The sequence below is a fragment of the Panthera leo genome, chromosome D3 (assembly GCF_018350215.1).
Source record: "Panthera leo isolate Ple1 chromosome D3, P.leo_Ple1_pat1.1, whole genome shotgun sequence".
In the NCBI taxonomy this organism is placed as follows: domain Eukaryota; kingdom Metazoa; phylum Chordata; class Mammalia; order Carnivora; family Felidae; genus Panthera; species Panthera leo.
This window is the reverse complement of record NC_056690.1, coordinates 15,850,833-15,872,541: the sequence shown is the minus strand read 5'-3', so window position 1 is coordinate 15,872,541 and position 21,709 is coordinate 15,850,833. Positions and strand designations below refer to the sequence as shown.

The 21,709-nt window shown below is 42.0% G+C and overlaps 1 protein-coding gene across 14 annotated transcripts in view; it reads left to right on the top strand.

Annotated features, from left to right (window-relative positions):
- Positions 1 to 21,709, top strand: part of CIT (citron rho-interacting serine/threonine kinase) — a 168,862-nt gene that overhangs the window by 119,233 nt on the left and 27,920 nt on the right. For 8 of the 14 annotated variants that reach the window (XM_042911708.1, XM_042911707.1, XM_042911705.1 and 5 more), the window contains 5 exons: positions 799 to 852; positions 8,491 to 8,688; positions 9,603 to 9,796; positions 12,578 to 12,713; positions 16,874 to 16,978. In XM_042911708.1, the coding sequence (XP_042767642.1) occupies positions 799 to 852; positions 8,491 to 8,688; positions 9,603 to 9,796; positions 12,578 to 12,713; positions 16,874 to 16,978 (687 nt within the window). Of the gene's footprint in view, positions 1 to 798; positions 853 to 8,490; positions 8,689 to 9,575; positions 9,797 to 12,577; positions 12,714 to 16,873; positions 16,979 to 21,709 lie in introns of all 14 variants that reach the window. The other 6 variants (XM_042911697.1, XM_042911694.1, XM_042911696.1 and 3 more) reach the window with 1 other exon arrangement.

Here is a 21,709-nt window from a genome sequence, read left to right as displayed (position 1 = left end):
CCCCACCTAAGTAAGTTCCTTTCTATCCCCCTTATTCTTTTTTCCTGCACCCTGTTTCTTTCAGAGCCTTTGTCACTGTTTGTAATCATGCACTCGTTAACTTTCCATCCTCCCCCACTGAAGGAAGGTAACTCCACATATACTGTGTCGTGCCACAGTGGATGGAATAGCATGTATGCTCACCAAGTCCTTGAAGGTCAACTGAACAAATGCTGCTGTTTGAGAGCAGCTCTGCCTTGGAGAAAGCCTTTCTATTTACCTCAAGGTCAATGTGGGATTTCTGAATTTCAGCAGCTTTTGATTAACAAGAAGAAAAATCCCTAGCTTGTCCTGGCTGGTGTGTGTGTGTGTGTGTGTGTGTGTGTGTGTGTGTGTTTGCATGCATGTGTGTGTCTCTCAGGGAGTAGCCTAGCGAGGGGTCAGCTGGAAGGAAGAGGGAAAGGTTAAGAATGGGGAGTAAACAAAGGAAAGAGAGTAAAAACTTTATCCTTTCATTTTTTTTTCCTTTTCTTCCAAAGTCCCCAGGCATTCATATAAACATTAAGTGTATGTATACAGGGTGTGCCTGTGTGGTCTAAATAGTCGTTGTTACTAACCCAGCATCATATATTCCTGTAACTTTAACTTCTCATGTTTGACATGACTTGATTAATTAGTTCTTTGAAAACAAGATGTTTGGGCAGCTGCAACAATATTCTTGGCTTTCTCGGTAAATTGCTCTTTTCTTCATTTGGCCCATAGCATGTAGAATTGTACCCTCTGCTGTGAAAAATTTATAATCGACTTCTTACCTTTTAGGCACATAGAGATGAAATCCAGCGCAAATTTGACGCCCTTCGTAACAGCTGTACTGTGAGTATTAAAACTAAAGATGATTAAAATAACACGAGACTAAAACGGGCAAGGGAGAGGGGGTATCTCTTACAATATCCCTGACTGATTTTTGTTACAAACTTTCATCTTGAAGCAGTTAATGTGGTCAAACTGATTGGGAGTTTCTGAGCACCAGATAACTCCAGTTTCTTGGGTTCCTGCCAGTTTTTAAAATTCAAAACCGTTCTTCATGTTTGGGGAAGGATAGTTGGAGTGGTGGAAATAATTCTCACTGCAGAACCACTAATCGGTTTCAGTCGCTGCATTGTAAGTCCTAGGGCGGCTCCCCCTCCACCCCAATGTAGAAGGTTCCGAAGCTGGTCCCAGCCAGACCCTGTCCAGACGCTGGAGGCAGGTAGCATCTGCAACGGCTCCTCCAGCCTGCTGCAGCTATGGAGAGGGAAGACCAGCACGTGCTGTGGACCTAGAAATTTTAAGTTCCCAATGGGCAAAATAAAAATCTAGGGCTTTTGGGGAGATATCATGTATATGGAGAGAAGTAAATTCTGCGAGCAGGTAAGTATCATGCTTAGATTATGTGATGGGGTAGGGTCAGCAGAAGCTAGGTCTGTTTTTGCTTATACAAAAAGACTGAAATAAGCCCCTTTCAGAAGATAAGATGTTTTCCTTATTCAAGGTTCCACTTCCTTTATTTGGTACGGTCATCACTTTATTACCTTCTTAGTTCTCAGTCAACTTGTCTCCATTTGTAGTATTCACATCTGTGAATGTCTGGAAACCAACCCCACCCCACCCCACACATACATATTTTCTTTCTTTCTTTCTTTCTTTCTTTCTTTCTTTCTTTCTTTCTTTCTTTCTTTCTTTCTTTTCATATTTTATTGCCTTGTAATGGAACTTTTTCTTTCCTCTTTATCTACTATAAATAGGATGCTAAGTCTGGTCAGTGTATGGTTTCCCCCTTCATTTAGTTACAAAATACACACTGTAAGGACACCTGGGTAGCTTGGTCAGTTGAGCATCTGACTTTGGCTTAGGTCACGACCTCATGGTTTGTGAGTTCGAGCCCCCACATTGAGCTCACTGCTGTCAGCCTGTCAGCACAGAGCCCGATTTGGATCCTCTGTCCCCCTCTTTCTGCCCCTCCCCTGCTGTACTCTCCCAAACATAAATATATATATATTTATGTAAAAAAAATATATATAAATATATATATATATATACACACACATATCTTTTAATATGTTTAAAAAATAAAAGATATACTGTAAAGTGCATGAAGTACGCTAATCTTACAGTGCAGTTCAATGAAATTTTTACACATATGGACAACATGTAACCACAACGTGCATCAAGATCCAGAACATTTTCAACCCCCAGAAGGCTCCCTCATGCCCTCTTCTTATCATCATCCTTTGCCCCAAAGGGTGACCTCGGTTCTGTCCTCTGATACCAGAGATCACTTTGGCCAGTTCTTAAACTTCAGACAAAGGGAATCACAGAGGATGTGTTCTTTTGGGTTTAGTTTTTTTGTCTCAAGTTATCTGTGGGGTTCATCCCTGTCGTTGCATCCATCAGGAGTTTGTTCTCTTTCATTAGTATGGTGTGGCGTTGCCAGTGGATGCGTAGAACTGAAGTCTGTCTATCCATTCTCCTGCTGATGGTCATTTGGGTTACTGCCGTTAGGAACACAGTTGTGTAGAAGCACTGTTATGTAAGTCCCTTGGAGGCTGTCGGCACCTGTTTCTGATGAGCATATACCCAAGAGCAGAGCAGCTAGTGGGTCATGAGATGCGCCTCTGATTGACTCTAGCAGGTACCCGGCAGATAGATTTTTGGTCTGTGGCTCCCGATGCCGATGGCTGCATCAGGGGTGGGCCTGCCTGAAAAGCATCCCCGACTTCCTCCATTCTGCCTCCCTTCCTTGAGGAGCGGATGCATTCTGTTCCTGTACTCTCGTGCCGCCACTTTTTTTAAGTCTCTTACCGTCTCAGTTTCTTATTTTATGCAAGGGTTATTTGCTTTTATTACATACATGCTCGTAAATGATCACTGAATAAAACATAGATCATTTTATGACCGTGATTTTTTTATATATTACTATTTTTTCCTAAAATAAGCTTGGATAGGTTTTAAATGTGTACATCGTTAATCCTTCATCTGGAGTTTTCTCTTTTTTTAGTCTTTTGGCATAACAGTTTTTTTTTTTAATTGAAGTATAGTTGACACACAATATTACATTAGTTTTTGCTCTATAGCATAGTGATTCAACAACTCTATATATTATGCTCAGCTCACCACAAGTATAGTTACCATCTGTCACCGTACAACACTATTATAATACCAACTATATTCCCTATGCTGTACTTTTCATCCCCATGACTTATTCATTCCATAACTGGAAGTCTGTATCTCCCACTCTCCTTCACCAATTTTACCCGTCCCTCCACCACCCTCCCTTCTGGCAACCATCAGTTCTCTGTACTTACGGGTCTGCTTCTGCTTTTTGTTTGTTTGTCTTGTTTTTTAGATTCCTCATGTAAGTGAAATCATGTGGTACGTGTCTATCTCTGTCTGACTTATTTCACTTAACATGATCCCCTCTAGCTCCATCTGTGTTGTCACAAAATAGCATAATCTCATTCTTTATACATGGCTGAGTGATATTCCAGTGTGTGTGTGTGTGTGTGTGTGTGTGTGTGTATGTGCGCGCGCACGCACACATGCACACATGCACATGGATGCCACATCTTCACAAAGCTTTTTTTAAAAACATCTTTATAGCTTTATTGAGGTATCATAGGAGCACAGGAACCTCAAGAGTTTTGAGATGTGTACACAACTGTGAAACCAGCGAAACAATCAAATTAATGAGCGTATCCATTACCCTCCAATGTTTCCATGTGCCCTTTGGTAAGCCTCCCTCCCCTAGATTTTTAAGTTAGAGGTTTGTTTTTTACTAGAATATGCCAATATGTAGAATGAATTTGGCTACTTTCTTTTTTTTTTAATGTTTATCTATCTTGAGAGAGAGAGAGAGCGAGCGCACATGAGCAGGGGAAGGGCAGAGAGAGAGGAAGACAGAGGATCCAAAGTAGGCTCTGTGCTGACAGCAGAGAACCCTATCTGGGGCTCAAACCTATGAACTGTGAGATCATGAGCTGAGTGAGATCATGACCTGAACCGAAGCTGGAGGCTCAACCGACTGAGCCACTCAGGCACCCTGAATTTTGTTACTTTCTCAACTTACGTAGCTTTTATATTGTCTTACTCACGTTTGCTTTTTTCTGGAGCAGTGACTTCTAATCCTTGATTTACTTAGTTCCGTCATTCTGTGGAGGAACCTTTGGGTTCTCTCCCAGTGGGAGGGGGAACCCAAAAGAGTGACCCCCCACCCACACTTAGGCTAGAGAAGCTGGGTTGTTTAGTGATCCAAACCATGCGGTCTGGTGTCAGGCAGACTGGGTTCATATTCTAAATTGGCCTCTTTGCAACCTATATGATGTTAAACTCCCAGGCCTCCATGTCTTTACCTGTGAGATGGTGCTGACATTGTGTATTCTCCATTCCAATATACTGTCAGTGATAAGATGCACAAGTCATTTAATAACTGCTCTTTGGGTGCTTGGCAAGGACAGAGACAGCTGCTTAGTTCCAACATATGTTCACATTTCAGAAACAGTAGAACTTAGGAAACACTAAGTCACCGAATCAGAAATTTGGTGCTAATGCCTACCTCACGGGGGTCCTGCAAGAATTAGATGATGCATCCCGGTGCTAACACAGGTCCTGGTCCATAGAAAATGCTAAACAGTATTGGTTACTATTATTATTTTATTATATTGTATTTACGATACCATCTTTTGCTTAGGCAACGGTGTGCCCCTATAAAAAGTTTGAAAACCACCGTTTTAGGACAATATTTGGTAGCAATAGATCTCTGTTCTACTTTTTCAGGTTCAACAGCTGCTTTAAAGACACTTCTGAAGGGCATGATAGATGTTCTTTTCTTACTGGCGCTGTCTCAGGTTGCCTCTGTGAGGAAATGGTATCTTTGTTCCTGAATGGGAACTCCTATAATAACTGAACTGATAGGAGCTCCCAGTTAGCATCTTTTAAAAAGCTCATGAACAGTAAGATTTTCCAGCTCAGACCATTTCTATATTTTGAAGAGATTTTTAAAAAGGATTTGATCCAATCTGGCACCTAAAACCCTACCTAAGTCTGTTTTGGAGGGGAGTTGGTGGGCAAACATATGACACAGTTTTAATTATGAATCAATCTGTCAGCTATAAGATTAAAAATAAATAATATGCAAATAGCTGCCTTCAAGAAAGAACCAGACATTCCAGGAGGGCTTTAGCCCTGTGTCTGTTTAGACTGATGCTCACTATCTGACTGGTTTCTTCACCCCTGACACGCTGTTGAACATTAATGGTCTCCCTGCTGGTCTTTGCATTAGGTGTGAGAAGTAAACAGTTCTTGTTCAGAACCGTGAGATTTGCTTGAAAAGCAACAGATAACCCCATGTAGAGATATCTCTCTCCCACTCTCTGTCTTCTTTTTTGGACACTGAGAGTAGATCATTTTTTATACCCTTGGTTTCTCTTAGAACTGTACCGTGATCTCTTATTTGCAAAAAAAGGCATGTAAGAAAGCCCTGCTGGCTCCTGCGTGAGGAAGCTGTCTCCCTCATCTTACTGCTAAGGTGGAGTCAACCCTTCAGTTTCTCTTTTTCATCCTGTATCCATGGGGTTGGAAGGTTAACAGACTCATACTATAGTAAACAGATGATGTTGCCCTTGGTGTGGAGAGAATACACCCGTGGACACATAGTAGACCTAAGAATTCTCATTGCGCATTACCTGGTTCAGAATCATAGATTGCCTATTAGAATACTTTTTAATTGTTTTTTTAAGTTTATTTATTTTGAGAGAGAGAAAGAGAGTGCATCAGTGGGGGAGAGAGAGAGAGGGGGAGAGAGAGCATCCCAAGCAGGCTCTGCACTGTCCGTGCAGAGCCCAACACGGGGCTCGAACCCATGAACCTCAAGATCGTGACCTGAGCCGAAGTCGGATGCTTAACCGACTGAGCCACCAAGGCACCCCTAATACTATCACTTAATGCCACAATTCCAGGAACTCAAAATAGAGTCTCAAGCTAAACATGTGACTTAGGCGGAAAGAATATATAAAAAGTCTGAGTGAGCTAAAATGAGTGTTTGGGTGCTTCACACAAACACATAACACTCCATAACATTAAAAGCTTGACGAACAGGCAAAATAGAGACAGTAAAATATAGAACCAACAATCACAAACTGTAAGTAGAAATCGGAGATGTGAGGCCCCTTGAAAACTGGATGACAATAGGGAAATAGAAGAGTGCCTCTTAGTCCAATGGGCAGTCTCCACTGAAGTGAGAGTAATAATCTTGGCCCTTCATTGAGCTTTTCAAAGATTTCTTCTTTAGCACTTTGTAACCTATTTTGAAAGAAGAGGTAGCAGAAACGGGCTAATAATAAATTGCAGTTTTTCCCATAAATCAGAGAAAGGGAGTGGGACCCAAAGGCTTAGGTATGTTCTCAAGTGGCAAGTTAAGTTATTTGGGCAACGTATATATTCTTGTGTCGACAGATTTTCTGGGGTCTCTATGCTCTGCAAGAGGCACCGCTATAATTAAAATGAGCACTATCTTGGTCATTACTTTTTATCCCTTGAATTTTGTAGGCCACAGTAAAGTAGAATAGTATGCCAGAAATTCAGAACATTGGGGGTGCTTGTGTGGCTCAGTAGGTTAAGCGCCCGACTTTGGCTCAGGTCGTGATCTCGCAGTTTATGAGTTCCCGCATCGGGCTCCGTGCTGCCAGCTCGGAGCCTGGAGCCTGCTTCGGATTCTCTGTCTCCCTCTCCCTCTGCCCCTCCCCCATTCATGCTCTGTCTCTCTCTGTCTCAAAAATAAACATTAAAAAAAATAGAAACAGGGGAGGTAGTAAATATGGTATTGACCTCTGTGTTATGGATGGAGACACCAACCCCCCCCGCAAAGTTCAAAATGGCTGTGTTTGTGGTTCCAGGCTCCATTTGATAGTATAGTTCCAGGTCGGCTTACCTCCGTTTTTTGGGGAGGGGAGGGAAATAAGAAGGCAGCACAGTAGTTAAATGGAGATATTTGCAGTCTAGGATGAAAACTGTCTTAAGAAATGGGTTTTACTACATGTAAGACGGAGGCCAGTGGAACTAGTGGGCATTGTTTATTCATTGTTTCTGGTTTTAGGAGATTTAACCATGTCACCAAAAGGGTGATCCAGGGATCCTTTTGAGGCATGACTGCCTACTAGGGATGACAAACTTGTAGTGTTTTCCTATTTTCTTCCCCCGGTAAAGAAGGATCTGTAGCTAAGGATCCAACCAGATAACCTTTATTCCCCGTCTTGTAGCTGACAGCGCACCTCAAACCAGTACAGTAGGAATTAACAGGGCTTTTGACATTAAAATACAAATTACTAGACCACTTACTACATTAAAAGCTTATCAGCTCAGTTAACAAAATGAAAAGCTCTGTTTTCTGAGCCGCATCGAACAAATGTGCTTAATTGATGTTCTTTAATTCTATGTGCCTGGGAAGATTTTTTTAAATTGATAATCAAAGGGGGTTAAAATAGGGAATTAGTCATGGAAACAGTGGCAACATTTCATAAACTAAGTCTACTCTAGGTTTGAAAATTGGAAACAATTAATAAACCGTAGGCTTCAAGGCACTTCCTTTTAATTTACTTCTTTTTGTTACGTAAAATTTAATTTACTGCCTCTGTGCCTCATTCCAACCATTATTAGAAAATTGCCCTTAAACTTTGAAAGTGTTGGATATAAAAGCTCTGCAAGTGCTGATACTGAACCTCAGCAAAGAGAATAGGAAACGCCGAATGCACTGACATCGAAGTCATTCTGCCATCGAGCAGGGAAATAACTTAGCAAAGCCAGATTACATCTCTCAATAAAATGACAATTTCATATACATGCCTTCCCATTTTCTGATAGCTAACTGTATAACAAAAACCATTCAAGTGATGCCACAGTACACTATTTTCAGGATTATTCTGAGCTTCCCTTAAATTTTTTTTCTTTTGTTGCATGAAATTAAATTTATTGCCGAGATATTAAAATAACTCTTGGTGTCCTCCGGGGTCAGTCCTCCTTGATAAGAACTTATTTTGCTTTCTCAGACTATCTCCGGTTCCAGTGTCCTGTGGATCGTGCCGGGGCCATTGTAGTTTAATTAGCTGACTGTGATACCAGTCTGTTAGATGCCTTTCCTCGGCTCACATGTTCCACATCGTATTATTGTCCGTGAACCTGATCTCATTTAAAGTTTAGCCCCTTCCATACGGCGTCACTCTTGCTTGATTTACTTTAGCCACATCTTCCAGATGGATCCTGAGTTAGAAAGAATCAGAGACTTTTCGTTTTCCCCCACAGCACGTGTGTGTCAGTGCTAAGTGGGTGGGCGTGGCCTTGGCTGCCGGGGCTGGAGAAGCAAACAGGAGTGGCCCGTGGACCGCCAGTGTCACGTAGGCTCTAAAGTCATTGGCTCTAGAAGCAGCTTCTCATTTTAAATCCACTTGCTTGATGCAGAACTGGATTCCTCTCCTCTTTTAGGTAATCACAGACCTGGAGGAGCAGCTAAACCAGCTGACCGAGGACAACGCTGAGCTCAACAACCAAAATTTCTACTTGTCCAAACAACTCGACGAGGCTTCTGGCGCCAACGATGAGATAGTACAGCTACGAAGCGAAGTGGACCATCTCCGCCGCGAGATTACGGAGAGAGAGATGCAGCTCACCAGCCAGAAGCAAGTGAGGACAGTAAATAGTGTCAGAGATCCCTGACACCCTTTGATCCCTTTACATTTTGTTTATTTTGTTTTTAACTTTTATTCAGTTTTGAGAGACAGAGCGCGAGCAGGGGAGGGGCAGAGAGAGGGAGACACAGAATCCAAAGCAGGCTCCAGGCTCTAGGCTCTGAGCTGTCAGCACAGAGCACAACGCGGGGCTCGAACTCACGAGCCGTGAGATCATGACCTGAGCTGACGTCGGCCGATTAACCGACTGAGCCACCCAGGCACCCCGATCCCTTTAGAATTTAGAGCAGGCACCTGGTACACCTCTCCCAAGGTATCTAAGACTGAGCCTTGTCCATTAGATGGGGGCTCTTTTTCATAGTCATGTCTACATTTTGAGGGCTTGGGGGGTTTGGAAATGTGGCTTTTAAAAGTGGGTCGTTCTTCTTAATTTTGATTTAAAAAAAGTAAAAGCAAAATAAAATGTTTTGGGACACCAGTGTGAGCCACATGACTTTTATTTTTCAAAGATTTTTTAGAGGGGGGGGAGGGGGGCGGAGATACAGGGAGAGAGAGAGAGAGAGAAAGAGAAAGAGAATCTTAAGTAGGCTCCATGCTCAGTGCAGAGCCCGACATGGGACTCGATTCCCACGACCCCACTGGGATCGTGACCTGAAGCCTCCCAGGTGCCCTGGACCACTTGGAAGTGTGGTCTCTTCCCTCTGGCTTGCTTTGGGTTCTGCCGTTAACATGGTGGCAGAAATGGCCCTTTATCCATTCTTGTCCCCTTGGTTTGTAGAAGAAAAAGATAAACTGTATTTTCAGACTATAGTTAGAAACTTGTGCTTTTTCTGACACTGATCCAACAAAAGTAACATCCAGGAAATCCTCATTTGATACAAGGCACAACTGAGTGGTACTGATTTGCAGACGATGGAGGCTCTGAAGACCACTTGCACGATGCTGGAAGAACAGGTCATGGACCTGGAGGCCCTAAACGACGAACTGCTGGAAAAAGAGCGTCAGTGGGAGGCGTGGAGGAGTGTCCTTGGTGACGAGAAGTCCCAGTTTGAGTGTCGGGTTCGAGAGTTACAGAGGATGCTGGACACCGAGAAGCAGAGCAGGTGGGACTTCCTGTTTGTAGAAAGCCAGTGACCGGCAGCTTCACCAGGACCACCTGAGCGTTGCGAACAGGGTGCCCACCGGTCCCAGCTTGCTCAGGACCGAGTGAAGTTTCTAGGATACAAGACTTTCCGTGTTAAAGCTGGGAGACCCTTGGACAACCCAGGGTGGGTGGGTCATCCTAGTGGTAAGTGTGGTCAGTGTCACTTGGATTCTGGGGTAGTAACTAGTAGCTGGTGTCCTTTTGCTCTGTGTAGAGGCCTACAAGTCAGAGCAGGGCAAATATCTCAGTCCTCTCTTTGCAGAAACTTCTTCCTCAGGTTTGTTATCATTGTGACCGCATGGCAAGACTATGACCATTTTAATCCTGCTCACGTGTAAAGCTAGTCACCCATCTATACTAGGGTTACTCAGTCTTGGCACCATTGACCGTTTGGCCCAGATAATCTTTTGTTGTGGGGGCCGTCCTGCATGTTGTCAAACGGGAGCCTCATCCCTGGTTTTACCCACCACGTGCCAGTAGCAACCCTTCCTCAAATTGTGACACCTAAAACGTCTCCAGACATTGTCCAGTGTCTCCCGAGGGGCAAAATCACCCTTGGCTGAGAACAGCTTCTCTACAAGCATAGTTAAAAAAACCTTTTTTTTAAATATTTACTTATTTTTGAGAAAGAGAGAGAGTAAATGTGAGCAGGGGAGGGGCGGAGAGAGAGGGAGACACAGAATCCGAAGCAGGCTCCAGGCTCCGAGCTGTCAGCACAGAGCCCAGCACGGGGCTCCAACCTACAGACCACAAGATCATGATCTGAGCCGAAGTCGGATGCCCCACAGACTGAGCCACCCAGGTGCCCCTACAAGAATAATTTTTTTGTTTCTTGGTAGGAAATATAATAAATAATAATAATAATAATAATAATAATAAGTTCAAACAGTAGCTTTTCTCTGCCACTTTCGCTTCCATAGTCCCCTGGCATAGAATCCCCTTTCCGCTGGGGCTGTGATCCTGCAGGTCATATACTTCCTAGCCCTAGGGGGTGCCATCCACACTGAAGACATTGTAGATGTGAAGATTGCTTATGACAGTGTTACAGCTCTTGGCAGGAAAGTGTTTTGGTCTAACAAAATGGGCATATTATGACAGTTTACCAACAGATAGAAAGAAATGGTCTTGAGGAATAGGTCCCATTTTCCAGCGTGCACAGAGGCACAGTGTGCTGGCTGGAGTTAGCCCCATGATGTCATGTCTGCACAACGGAATTGTGTCCGTCCTTCCTAACCTCACTAGTGTCACCTTCCTCTGAAACTGACTTTCCTGGGACCCTCTGAACTCCTTAAGCAAGATACAGTAGGCATGGAAATGTCACTCGTTTAGCTGGACTCCATCAGACTCATTTGGGTATTTTCCCACATTTACTGGGACGTACTAGATTCAACCAAATGTGTCGGATGTTTAATCTACGCCAAGTCAGTCAAACTAGAAAAGATTAGAGGCAAAAGATGAGACCCTTAAGTTGCAAGAGGCACTGGTAGAAATACTAAGGTTTTTCGACATCCTTCCTCTCAGGGTATTTGCTGCTGTGAGGGGCTGCTGGTTTAAGACCTCCTATTCTTGTTTACCCTGAGTCCTCATGGTACATTCTGGTTGCTTTCACGCAGACACCCCCCCCTCCCCCGCCCCCGCTCTTACCTTCAAGTGAAGCTCTTACCGGAGCTGTTTCTAGAGTCCCTCAGAGATAATTTTGAGGGTCGGGAGCTGGCTTCAGCATCAGGAAACACACAACTACTCATGGAAGGTATAATTACAGGCTGTGCTCAGGAAGACATTTCATGTATACTTTCGGGGGCACTTGTGAAAGATCTTGGCTTTTCCTTCCCCCCCCTTGCCCATTTTGATGTTACATGGGATACAGAGATGAGTGAAGAGAATTCTTAATTCTTGTCCTCAAGAGGCAAGTTTCGCAGAGAAGATGAATTATGCATTCAGATATTTACCACCTCAAAATAGAGAGCAGGGCGTTCCAGGAGAGCAGTATGCTTATGCTCTGGAATATGGAGCAAGGAGAACTTCCTTGCAACAGGAGTAATTGAGCAAGGTTTTATGGAGGACATGGCCTTTTGAGTTTAATCCTTGAAGGCTGAGTAAGATTTGGGTTTGCAGGGGAGGGGAGGAGAGTGCTGGCCAGTGGAGGAGACTGTAGAAGCCCAGATATGGAAGTAGCAAAGCACAAGACCTAAAATAGGGAAAGGCAGCAATTTTTCTAGTTTTCTTCTAGTTTTTCTATTCTCTAACCTTATTTACAGATATATTAATCATATTTGAGTTTCCCTAATAAGCACCCAAAACAATTAATTTACTGCATATGCTTAAAGGAGAGGAAATGTTTGCTCCATTGGGTCTCCCGTGGTCCTCTGCACCCTGGTCCTTCGGTGGGACCTCATTTCCTTTCCAGTCCCATGGGAGGCTGTGCCAGTCTTGCTATCCTATCAGTCCAGTTGCTTTTGGAAAAATTTCCGCTTCAACCTCCAAGTGAGTACTAACAGGAACTTTACCTGTTAAGAGTATTTTTACCCAAGACCTAAAATGGGTCAAATCTTCGCTCTGTAAGCAGTGACAAAGCAAGACAGAATTTGGAACTTGGAATCGGGATTGGGCATCTATCCAGCCTGCAGCCTGTTCGGTTGCTTATTGGAATTAGAGATGGGCCCCCTTCCTTTTTCTAGATGGTGATGGTGGAGCTTGGTGATGGTGGGGCTTCTGAAACAGGCCTGTGCTTTTCCGGCAGGGCGAGGGCCGATCAGCGGATCACTGAGTCCCGCCAGGTGGTGGAGCTGGCGGTGAAGGAGCACAAGGCTGAGATTCTCGCTCTGCAGCAGGCCCTCAAAGAGCAGAAGCTAAAAGCCGAGAGCCTCTCTGACAAGGTCAGTGCCCATCCCTTTCCTTTTAGGAGAACGATTTCATCTCCATCTTTTAGAAGGTGTGCTCGACACAAATTCAGGTGCAGTCCGTGGTCCACATATTTCACAAACATAAATTCACTCAGTCCTGTAAAGCCTTGGGATTATGGTCCACCATTGGACATCCTTGGTTGGCGATAGCTTGGGAGGTGTGGCGGGGACTGGGGTGTCACAGTCAGCCAGTGACTTCTTTCACATCTGCCTGTCTGGGCCCCCTGAGGTCCAGATTTTGATCTGGGCACACAGCTCTTGTTTTCTGGCAACTGGTTTCTGGATTTAAGTTGTGGATTGATTGCTGGATTTAATGTCAAGCATCGGAAAGTGCTCAGTGACAAGAACGAATGCTCCTTCCATTGTTGCAGTAACAGGCAGCCGGGCCTTTCTGTGCTCCGAGTCCAGGGACACGATAGGCTCTGACGGCCACACTGGCACACAGTATTTCACACTGGAAATACACATGTCCTGTCCATTTAGCACGCCATATTAATGTTCACAGAGCAAGGTACCAGTGTTCTGGAGACTTATCTAAGTCTTGAAACAGATTTTGAATAGATGCCCCAATGTTACAGATAACAAAAGTGACGATCAAAGAGATTTCATGTATATACCCAGGCTCTCACATGTGCTCTTTCTCTCTCTCTCTCTCTCTCTCTCTCTCTCTCTCTCTCTGTCACACACACACACACTCAAAGCAGTAATCTAAAATTTGTATTCTGTATAACTCTTTGTTATTTTGTGATTGTAAAAATAACCATTTGAGGTCATTGTGGCAGATCTAGAAACCATAGAAAAGTAAAGGAGAAAATGACTGGCAATAGAACCACTGTTCTATTGGTGAATTTATTTGTGGCTTTTCCTTTGCATAATATGTTTATGCATACATATGTTTTTACAAATTTAGATTCTTACTATGTAAGCAGCTTTGCATATTTTTTTTTAAAAAAAACAAACCTATAACTAGGGGCTTTTCCTGAGTTACTGAATGTTTTTTGAACATTTAGTTCTAAAAAACCCCTAAACAACAACACAGAGGTACCTTTTTTTTTTTTTAATTTATTTTTTCACTTACATCCAAGTTAGCATATAGTAAAAAATGATTTCAGGAGTAGAGTCCTTAGTGACCCTTACCCATTTGCCCATCCTCCCCCACCCCCCCCCCCCCACGATCCCTCCAACAACCCTCTGTTCTCCATATTTAAGAGTCTCTTATGTTTTGTCCCCCTCCCTGTTTTTATATTGTTTTTGCTTCCCTTCCCTTTTATTCATCTGTTTTGTATCTTAAAATCCTCATATGAGTGAGGATGTCTTTCTCTGACTGATTCTGCTTAGCATAATACCCTCTAGTTCCACCCACATAGTTGCAAATGGAAAGATTTCATTCTTTTTTATTGTCGAGTAATACTCCATTGTGTGTGTGTGTCTGTGTGTGTGTATGTGTATATATATATACCACATCTTCTTTATCCATTCATCCATCGATGGACATTTGGGCTCTTTGCATACTTTGGCTATTGTTGATAGTGCTGCTATAAACAGGGGGTGCATGTGCCCCTTTGAAACAGCACACCTGTATCCTGTGGATAAATACCTAGTAGTGCAATTGCTGGGATGTAAGGTAGTTCTATTTTTAATTTTTGAGGAACCTCCATACTGTTTTCCAGAGTGGCTGCACCAGCTTGCATTCCCACCAACAATGCAAAAGAGATCCTCTTTCTCCGCATCCTCGTCAACATCTGTCATTGCCTGAGTTGTTAATGTTAGCCACTCTGACAGGTGTGAGGTGCTATCTCATTGTTGTTTTGATTTGTATTTCCCTGATGATGAGTGATGGGCATTTTTTCATGTGTCAGTTGGCCATCTGGATGTCTTTGGAGAAGTGTCTATTAATGGTCTTTTGCCCATTTCTTCACTGGACTATTTGTTTTTTGGGTGTGGAGTTTGATAAGTTCTTTATAGATTTTGGATACTAACCCTTTATCTGATATATCGTTTGCAAATATCTTCTCCCATTCTGTCAGTTGCCTTTTAGTTTTGCTGATTGTTTCCTTCACTGTGCAGAAGTTTTTTATTTTGATGAGGTACGAAGAGTTCATTTTTGCTTTTGTTTCCCTTACCTCTGGAGACGTGTTGAGTAAGAAGTTGCTGCGGCCAAGGTCAAAGAGGTTTTGCCTGCTTTCTCCTCTAGGATTTTGATGGCTTCAAAAGGATGTCTTATGTTTAGCTCTTTCATCCATTTTGAGTTTATTTTTGTGTATGGTGTAAGAAAGTGGTCCAGGTTCATTCTTCTGCATGTCGCTGTCCAGTTTTCCCAGCACCACCTGCTGAAGAGACTGCCTTTATTCCATTGGATATTCTTTCCTGCTTTGTCAAAGAGTAGTTGGCCATATGTTTGTGGGTCCATTTCTGGGTTCTCTATTCTGTTCCATTGATCTGAGTGTCTGTTCTTGTGCCAGTACCATACTGTCTTGATGATTACAACTTTGTAGTATAGCTTGAAGTCTGGGATTGTGATGCCTCCTGCTTTGGTTTTCTTCAAGATTGCTCTGGTTATTCGGGGTCTTTTCTGGTTCCACACAGGTTTTAGGATTGTTTGTTCTAGCTCTGTGAAGAATGCTGGTGTTATTTTGATAGCGGTTGCATTGAATATGTAGATTGCTTTGGGTAGTATCAACATTTTAACAATATTTGTTCTTCCTGTCCAGGAGCATGGAATCTTTTTTCATTTTTTTATGTCTTCTTCAATTTCTTTCATAAGCTTTCTATAGTTTTCAGTGTATAGATTTTTCGACAAAAATACCTTTTTAAATCATTCCACTTGTGTGGGAACTTTGAGCTTCTTTCAGCTTTTTGCCATTATACATAACACTATCATGAACATAAACTTTGTGGATATCCATGATTTTTTCTTATAGAAATAAAATTTCATAGAAATAAAATGATTGGATTCAAGGCTAGAGCTTGCCCCTCAGGAACACTCTGGAGTTCCTCGATACTGGCTTACTTTTTTTTTTTAACCCGTGAGGAAACAAAATGTAGTATTTAGAGGTAAATGAACCTTTTTGTGTTTAACTTGAATATTTTTTTCTATTTAACTGTTCCTAGAGGACTCTGTAGCAAAGTTTGCCCATCCTTTATGACCCTAGACATTGATATGATCTTTTATTATTAAAAAAAATTTTTTTTAATGTTATTTATTTTTGAGAGAGAGAGAGAGAGACAGAGACTGTGAGTGCGGGAGGGGCAGAGAGAGAGAGAGGGAGACACAGAATCCGAAGCAGGCTCAAGGCTCCGAGCTGTCAGCACAGAGCCCGATGCGGGGCTCGAACTCATGAACCGTGAGATCGTGACCTGAGCTGAAGTTGTATGCCTAACCGACTGAGCCACCCAGATGCCCCAATACAATCTTTTCTTTTTTTTTTTTTAATTTTTTTAATGTTTATTCACTTTTGAGACACAGAGAGAGACAGAGCATGAGCAGGGAAGGGGCAGAGAGAGAGGGAGACACAGAATCTGAAGCAGGCTCCAGGCTCTCAGCTGTCAGCACAGAGCCTGACGCAGGGCTTGAATTCATGAACTGCGAGATCATGACCTGAGCCAAAGTCGGATGCTCAACCGACTGAGCCACCCAGGCGCCCCAATACAATCTTTTCTTGATGACTGTAATTCAGGAAGAATAATTCTTCTCCATACCTCTCTTACCGAAAATATCATGTGACAAAGCAGTCATTGTGTATAGGTCTATTTATGGTCAGTCTCCCACTTTGTGACTGTTTGTAAGATTCTTGAGAGACTTTGTCCATTCTTTCATCACAAGAGCCCAATATAATGCTGTGCAATAGTAAGTATTCAGCATTTGATAGTTTAATTAAATTCAGCCAAGGTGATCATCCTTGTCCTCGAACTTGTCATAGTTACTTATGCATCCCTTAGCAATAATCCCATCCCCGTACAAGGCTTATCTGCAACATGGACCTTTGTGATACTATACTTTTAGAAAACAACATTTATATTCTGATCTTCAGAACTTGATTCTTTACATGTGAAGCTTTATGGAAATTTTCAAAAGTCATTCGCATCTAGCATTTCTAAATATGATCTCATGGCCAATTTTTCCAAATGCCCAGCTCAATGATCTGGAGAAGAAACATGCCATGCTTGAAATGAACGCCCGAAGTTTACAGCAGAAACTGGAGACTGAACGGGAGCTCAAACAGAGGCTTCTGGAAGAGGTGAGTGTGAAACACCTGGGAAATGGAGCCAGGTGGACTTTTGAAGATGAAAATTTGTTGTGTTTAGATGGTCAGATCCATATTAGATGTTCAATCTTTGAAGTTGGAATTTTCAAGGAGAAGTAAGGTGGTCACTTAATACCTTTTTGAAGGTATTTAACAGGCTCAAAGAATGTGTCACAAAGGCTAGACGGCCTTTGTCACTTGTGTCCTCTCACATAGTGCTTAATAGAACATAGAGCACAGAAGAGTATGTGCCCCATGGAAGCTTATTAAATATACAGGTGACTGAATATTGAGTTAAATTGTTCTTTTAGAGTTAATATCTAAAGTATATTAAGTTTTCAGGCTGGTAGAACATCCATGCAAATTAGCTTCATGCACAGGGCAGAGACTTGACCAGATTGTGTTGAGTACCAAATTTCATGAAGACTTTTGAACATTCATTTAACTCCATTAAAAAAAAAAAATTTATGTCCTGCCTTTGAGACATAGAATGAAAAGCTCAAATTGATCTTCTGAACCCATCCCTTACATTATTTCCTGGACCTTTTAACAGAATTCTGAAAATGTCTATTTAAGTTGCTGACGATGTCCTGATCCCAACCAAAGCCCTATATGTTGGATCACCGACGACTCTGTTTTGTTCACTAGAATTGACCAACCAGGACATACATGCTTTGTAAAGATATTTAATGAGAAATGAGATTCCAAGATGGTTTTGTTTAACCCATAGTGAGCCAGATAGTTCAGTTAACCAGATTACCTGTTCTCATTAGTTGAGGTTTTATTATGATATGTGCTGATAGAAATAATATTGCTAAACTATCAACTTGGGAAAATGTGGTGAAAATTTTGCAGGTGAGAATAAAATACCTTACAGAATGATACTTTAAAAAACATGGGTGGGCGTTTGGGAGAGGTCTGGAGGTGGATGCTGGCAAGGGTTGCGTAACCACGTGAATGTCCTTAGTGCCACTGAACTGTGCACTTACAAATGGTTAAAACGGTAAATTTTATGCGTATTGTACCGCAATAAAGGTTTTTAAAATAAAATTAGGTATATCTCAATATATCCTGAGTGGAAGGCTCACCAAAGGCAGCATTAAGAACACTATAATACAAATTTAAAAATCTACCTGGTGGTCAAGTAGAGAATGATGGTCTTTTATCTGGAATGAATAGGCAATGTCCCTGCTTTAGGCACATGTTGGAAACAGAACGGAAATAATCAATGATCTCGCCCGTCCTATTTTCCTTCCGAGAAAGGAGAGCTGGCTCTGACAGCTCAATACTTTGGTCCAGGGTTACATGGTGAGTCAGTGACAAGGCTTGGAATAGCATGCTGGGATCCTGATTCAGTCCCCTCTTTCTCACTTGTAAACGACATGAGAACATTTCCAGCTTCCCAGTCTGTACTTCACAGATAGATTGCTGAGCACGGACATCTGGCTGACACTGAGTTTGAGGCAGATTTTACTGACACTTGAAACCATTATGAAACAAAGAATGATATTTATCGTCCAGAATGTGGCTAGGATCCCTGGTCGTGGTGTGCACTTTGTAAGCATGTGACCAAGGGCTTAACCTAAGTTTGCTCTATATGTATATACATACATACATATAATTATATATATAATTGTTTTAATGTAAATGCCTGGTTAATCCTCACTGCAACGAAAATATAAAACATTTTCATCATCTAAAAAAGTTCCTCGTCCCCCTTCTAGTCCATACCTTCCGGGTCTGGCCCCAGGTACCTGCTGACTTGCTTTTTGTCACTATAGATAGTTTTTTTGTTTTTGTTTTTTTCCTAGAATCTCATAGAAGTGGAGTTATACTCTGTATACTCTTGTATCTGGATTCTTTAGTTTAGTTGAACATGCTTATGTGATTTATTGATGTTGATGAATGTGTTAGCCGTTCATTGCTTTTTATTGCTAAGCAGTAATTCATTGTATGGGTATACCATCATTTATCCATTCACCTGTTAATGAATCTTTGAATGGTTGTCATTTTTTTAGTTATTATACATAAATCTATGAAAAATGGTGTCCAAGTCTTCGTGTGGCAGTTCTGACCCCATAACAGTATTGTTTTGCCTTTCTAGTGCATATATTACAGTATCACATTGTGGTTTTAACTTACGTTTCTTTAATGAGTGATGATAAACATCTTTCCACATATTAGTCATTCATATATCTTCTTTTGGGAAGTGTAAATTCAAATCTTTTGGGTAGTTACTTCCAAGTAAAGTTGTTTTTTGTTTTTTTTTAATGGGAGAGAGAGTGAACACATATGCCTGCAGGGGAGAAGGGCAGAGAGAGAGAGAGACAGACAGAATCTTAAGCAGGCTCCACATTTAGTGCAGAGCCTAGCACTGGGCTCTATCCCATGCCGCTGGATCACAACCTGAGCTGAAATCAAGAGTCAGAAGCTCTGGGTCAACGAACTAAGCTGCCCAGATACCCCCCCACCCCCCGAGGAAAATTTTTAAAGAATTCTTGATAATAACCCTTTGCCACATGTATGGATGGTGAATCTTTCACCCACTCTATAGCTTGCCTTGTCTTTTCAAACAGTATCTTTCAAAGAGCAAATGCTCTTAATTTTGGGGAAGTTAAATTTATCAGTTTTTAAAATGGATTATGTTTTCTGTGTCCTATTTAAGAAAACTATGCTTCTGCTAGGAATTTACCCAAGGGATACAGGAGTGCTGATGCATAGGGGCACATGTACCCCCAATGTTTATAGCAGCACTTTAAACAATAGCCAAATTATGGAAAGAGCCTAAATGTCCATCAACTGATGAATGGATAAAGGAGATGTGGTTTATATATACAATGGAATACTACTTGGCAAAGAGAAAGAATGAAATCTGGCCATTTGCAGCAACGTGGATGGAACTGGAGGGTATTGTGCTAAGTGAAATAAGTCAGTCAGAGAAAAATACCATATGTTTTCACTCATATGTGGATCTTGAGAAACTTAACAGAAGACCATGGGGGAGGGGAAGGGGAAAAGAAAAAGTTACAGAGAGGGAGAGGGGCGAACCATAAGAGGCTCTTGGATACTGAGAACAAACTGAAGGTTGATGGGGGGTGGGGGGGATGGGAAAGTGGGTGATGGGCATTGAGGAGGGCACCTGTTGGGATGAGCACTGGGTGTTGTATGGAAACCACTTTGACAATAAATTATATCTATAAAAAAAGAAAATTATGCTTATCCTAAAGTCAAAGATATTATTTTCTCTGTTTTCTCCTAGAAGTTTTCTAGTTTTAGCTTTTATTTGTAGGTCTAGGATGTCTTTCGAGTTAATTTTTACGTATGGCAGGAGAGCAGAGGTTCACTTTTTTCCATAGAGCTATTCTGTTACTCCAGTACCATCTGTTGAGAAGACTCTCTTTTCCTCACTACATTTTCTTGACACCTTTGTCAAAAAGCTATCTATGTGTCTAGATGTCATGTCTTGATTTCAAGATATGTTAAAACATGTCTTTTTTTAAATGTTTATTTGACGTTTTTATTTATTTTTGAGACAGAGACAAAGCATGAGCAGGGGAGGGGCAGAGAGAGAGGGAGACAGAATCTGAAGCAGGCTCCAGGCTCTGAGCTGTCAGCACAGAGCCCAACGTGGGGCTTGAACTCATGAGCTGTGAGATCATGACCTGAGCTGAAGTTGTACGCTCAACCGACTGAGCCACCCAGGCGCTCCTAGCATGTCTTTTTTTAAATTGTGATATGTGTACTCTTTAATCCCCATCCCCTATTTCTCCCATCCCCTCACTTACCTCCCCTCTAGTTCCCATCAGTTTGTCTTCCATACTTAAATAGTCTGTTTCATGGTTTGTCTCTCTCTTTTTTGTCTTTGCTTGTTTGTCGTCTTCTTAAGTTAACCATATCCTCTTCATTAGGTATAGAGACTTGTAAGTGGGGCCAGAATCACAGTCTCAGGGTTGGAAAGAAGGTGTTTTTTGTTTTTGTTTTTGTTTTTTTTATGTCACAGAACCCAAATTTCCAGCCCTTGTTCCATTGTTCCCTTCATCCCTGGCCCTGGCAGACTTTGCTAATGGATCTTTCTCCCAGATTTCCTCCTGGACCCAAAATGGCTTCAGAAACTTTTTTTGACATGACATTCAATAGCTACTATCAGGCTGTCAGAGGTAATGCCAGAGGTGAAAGTCCATTTGCTAATCCTGGTCAAATTAACCTCCTGTCCAAGGCAGAGAATCCCTTCCCCAACATTCCTCACTGGTGGGCCTGGTTGAACCTCTGCCTGAGTACATGTGCCTTTGGATATCCTGACCCATTTTTTCAACAACTTTAATTCTTAGAAAGTTCTGTCTTATTTTGAACTAAAGCCTGTAACTTCCAACCACTGGTTCTGTTTCATTGAAACATTTGAGTCTGGTATTACCACCTAAAATAGAGTAATACCAAATAATAATCAAATTACTTGATTAATAAAAAAATAATGTTTAAATGTTTACATATTTTTGAGGGAGAGAGAGAGAGAGTACAAACAGAGGAGGGGCAGAGAGAGAGGGAGAGAATCCCAAGCTGACTCTGTGCTGTCTGCCCAGAGCCCAACACAGGGCTTGAACTCCTGAACTGTGAGATCATGACCTGAGCTGAAATCAAGAGTTGGACACTTAACTGACTGAGCCACCCAGATGCCTCCAAAAAACTAATGTTTAAGTAGCAATTGCTATATGCCAAGTGCCCTTTTCA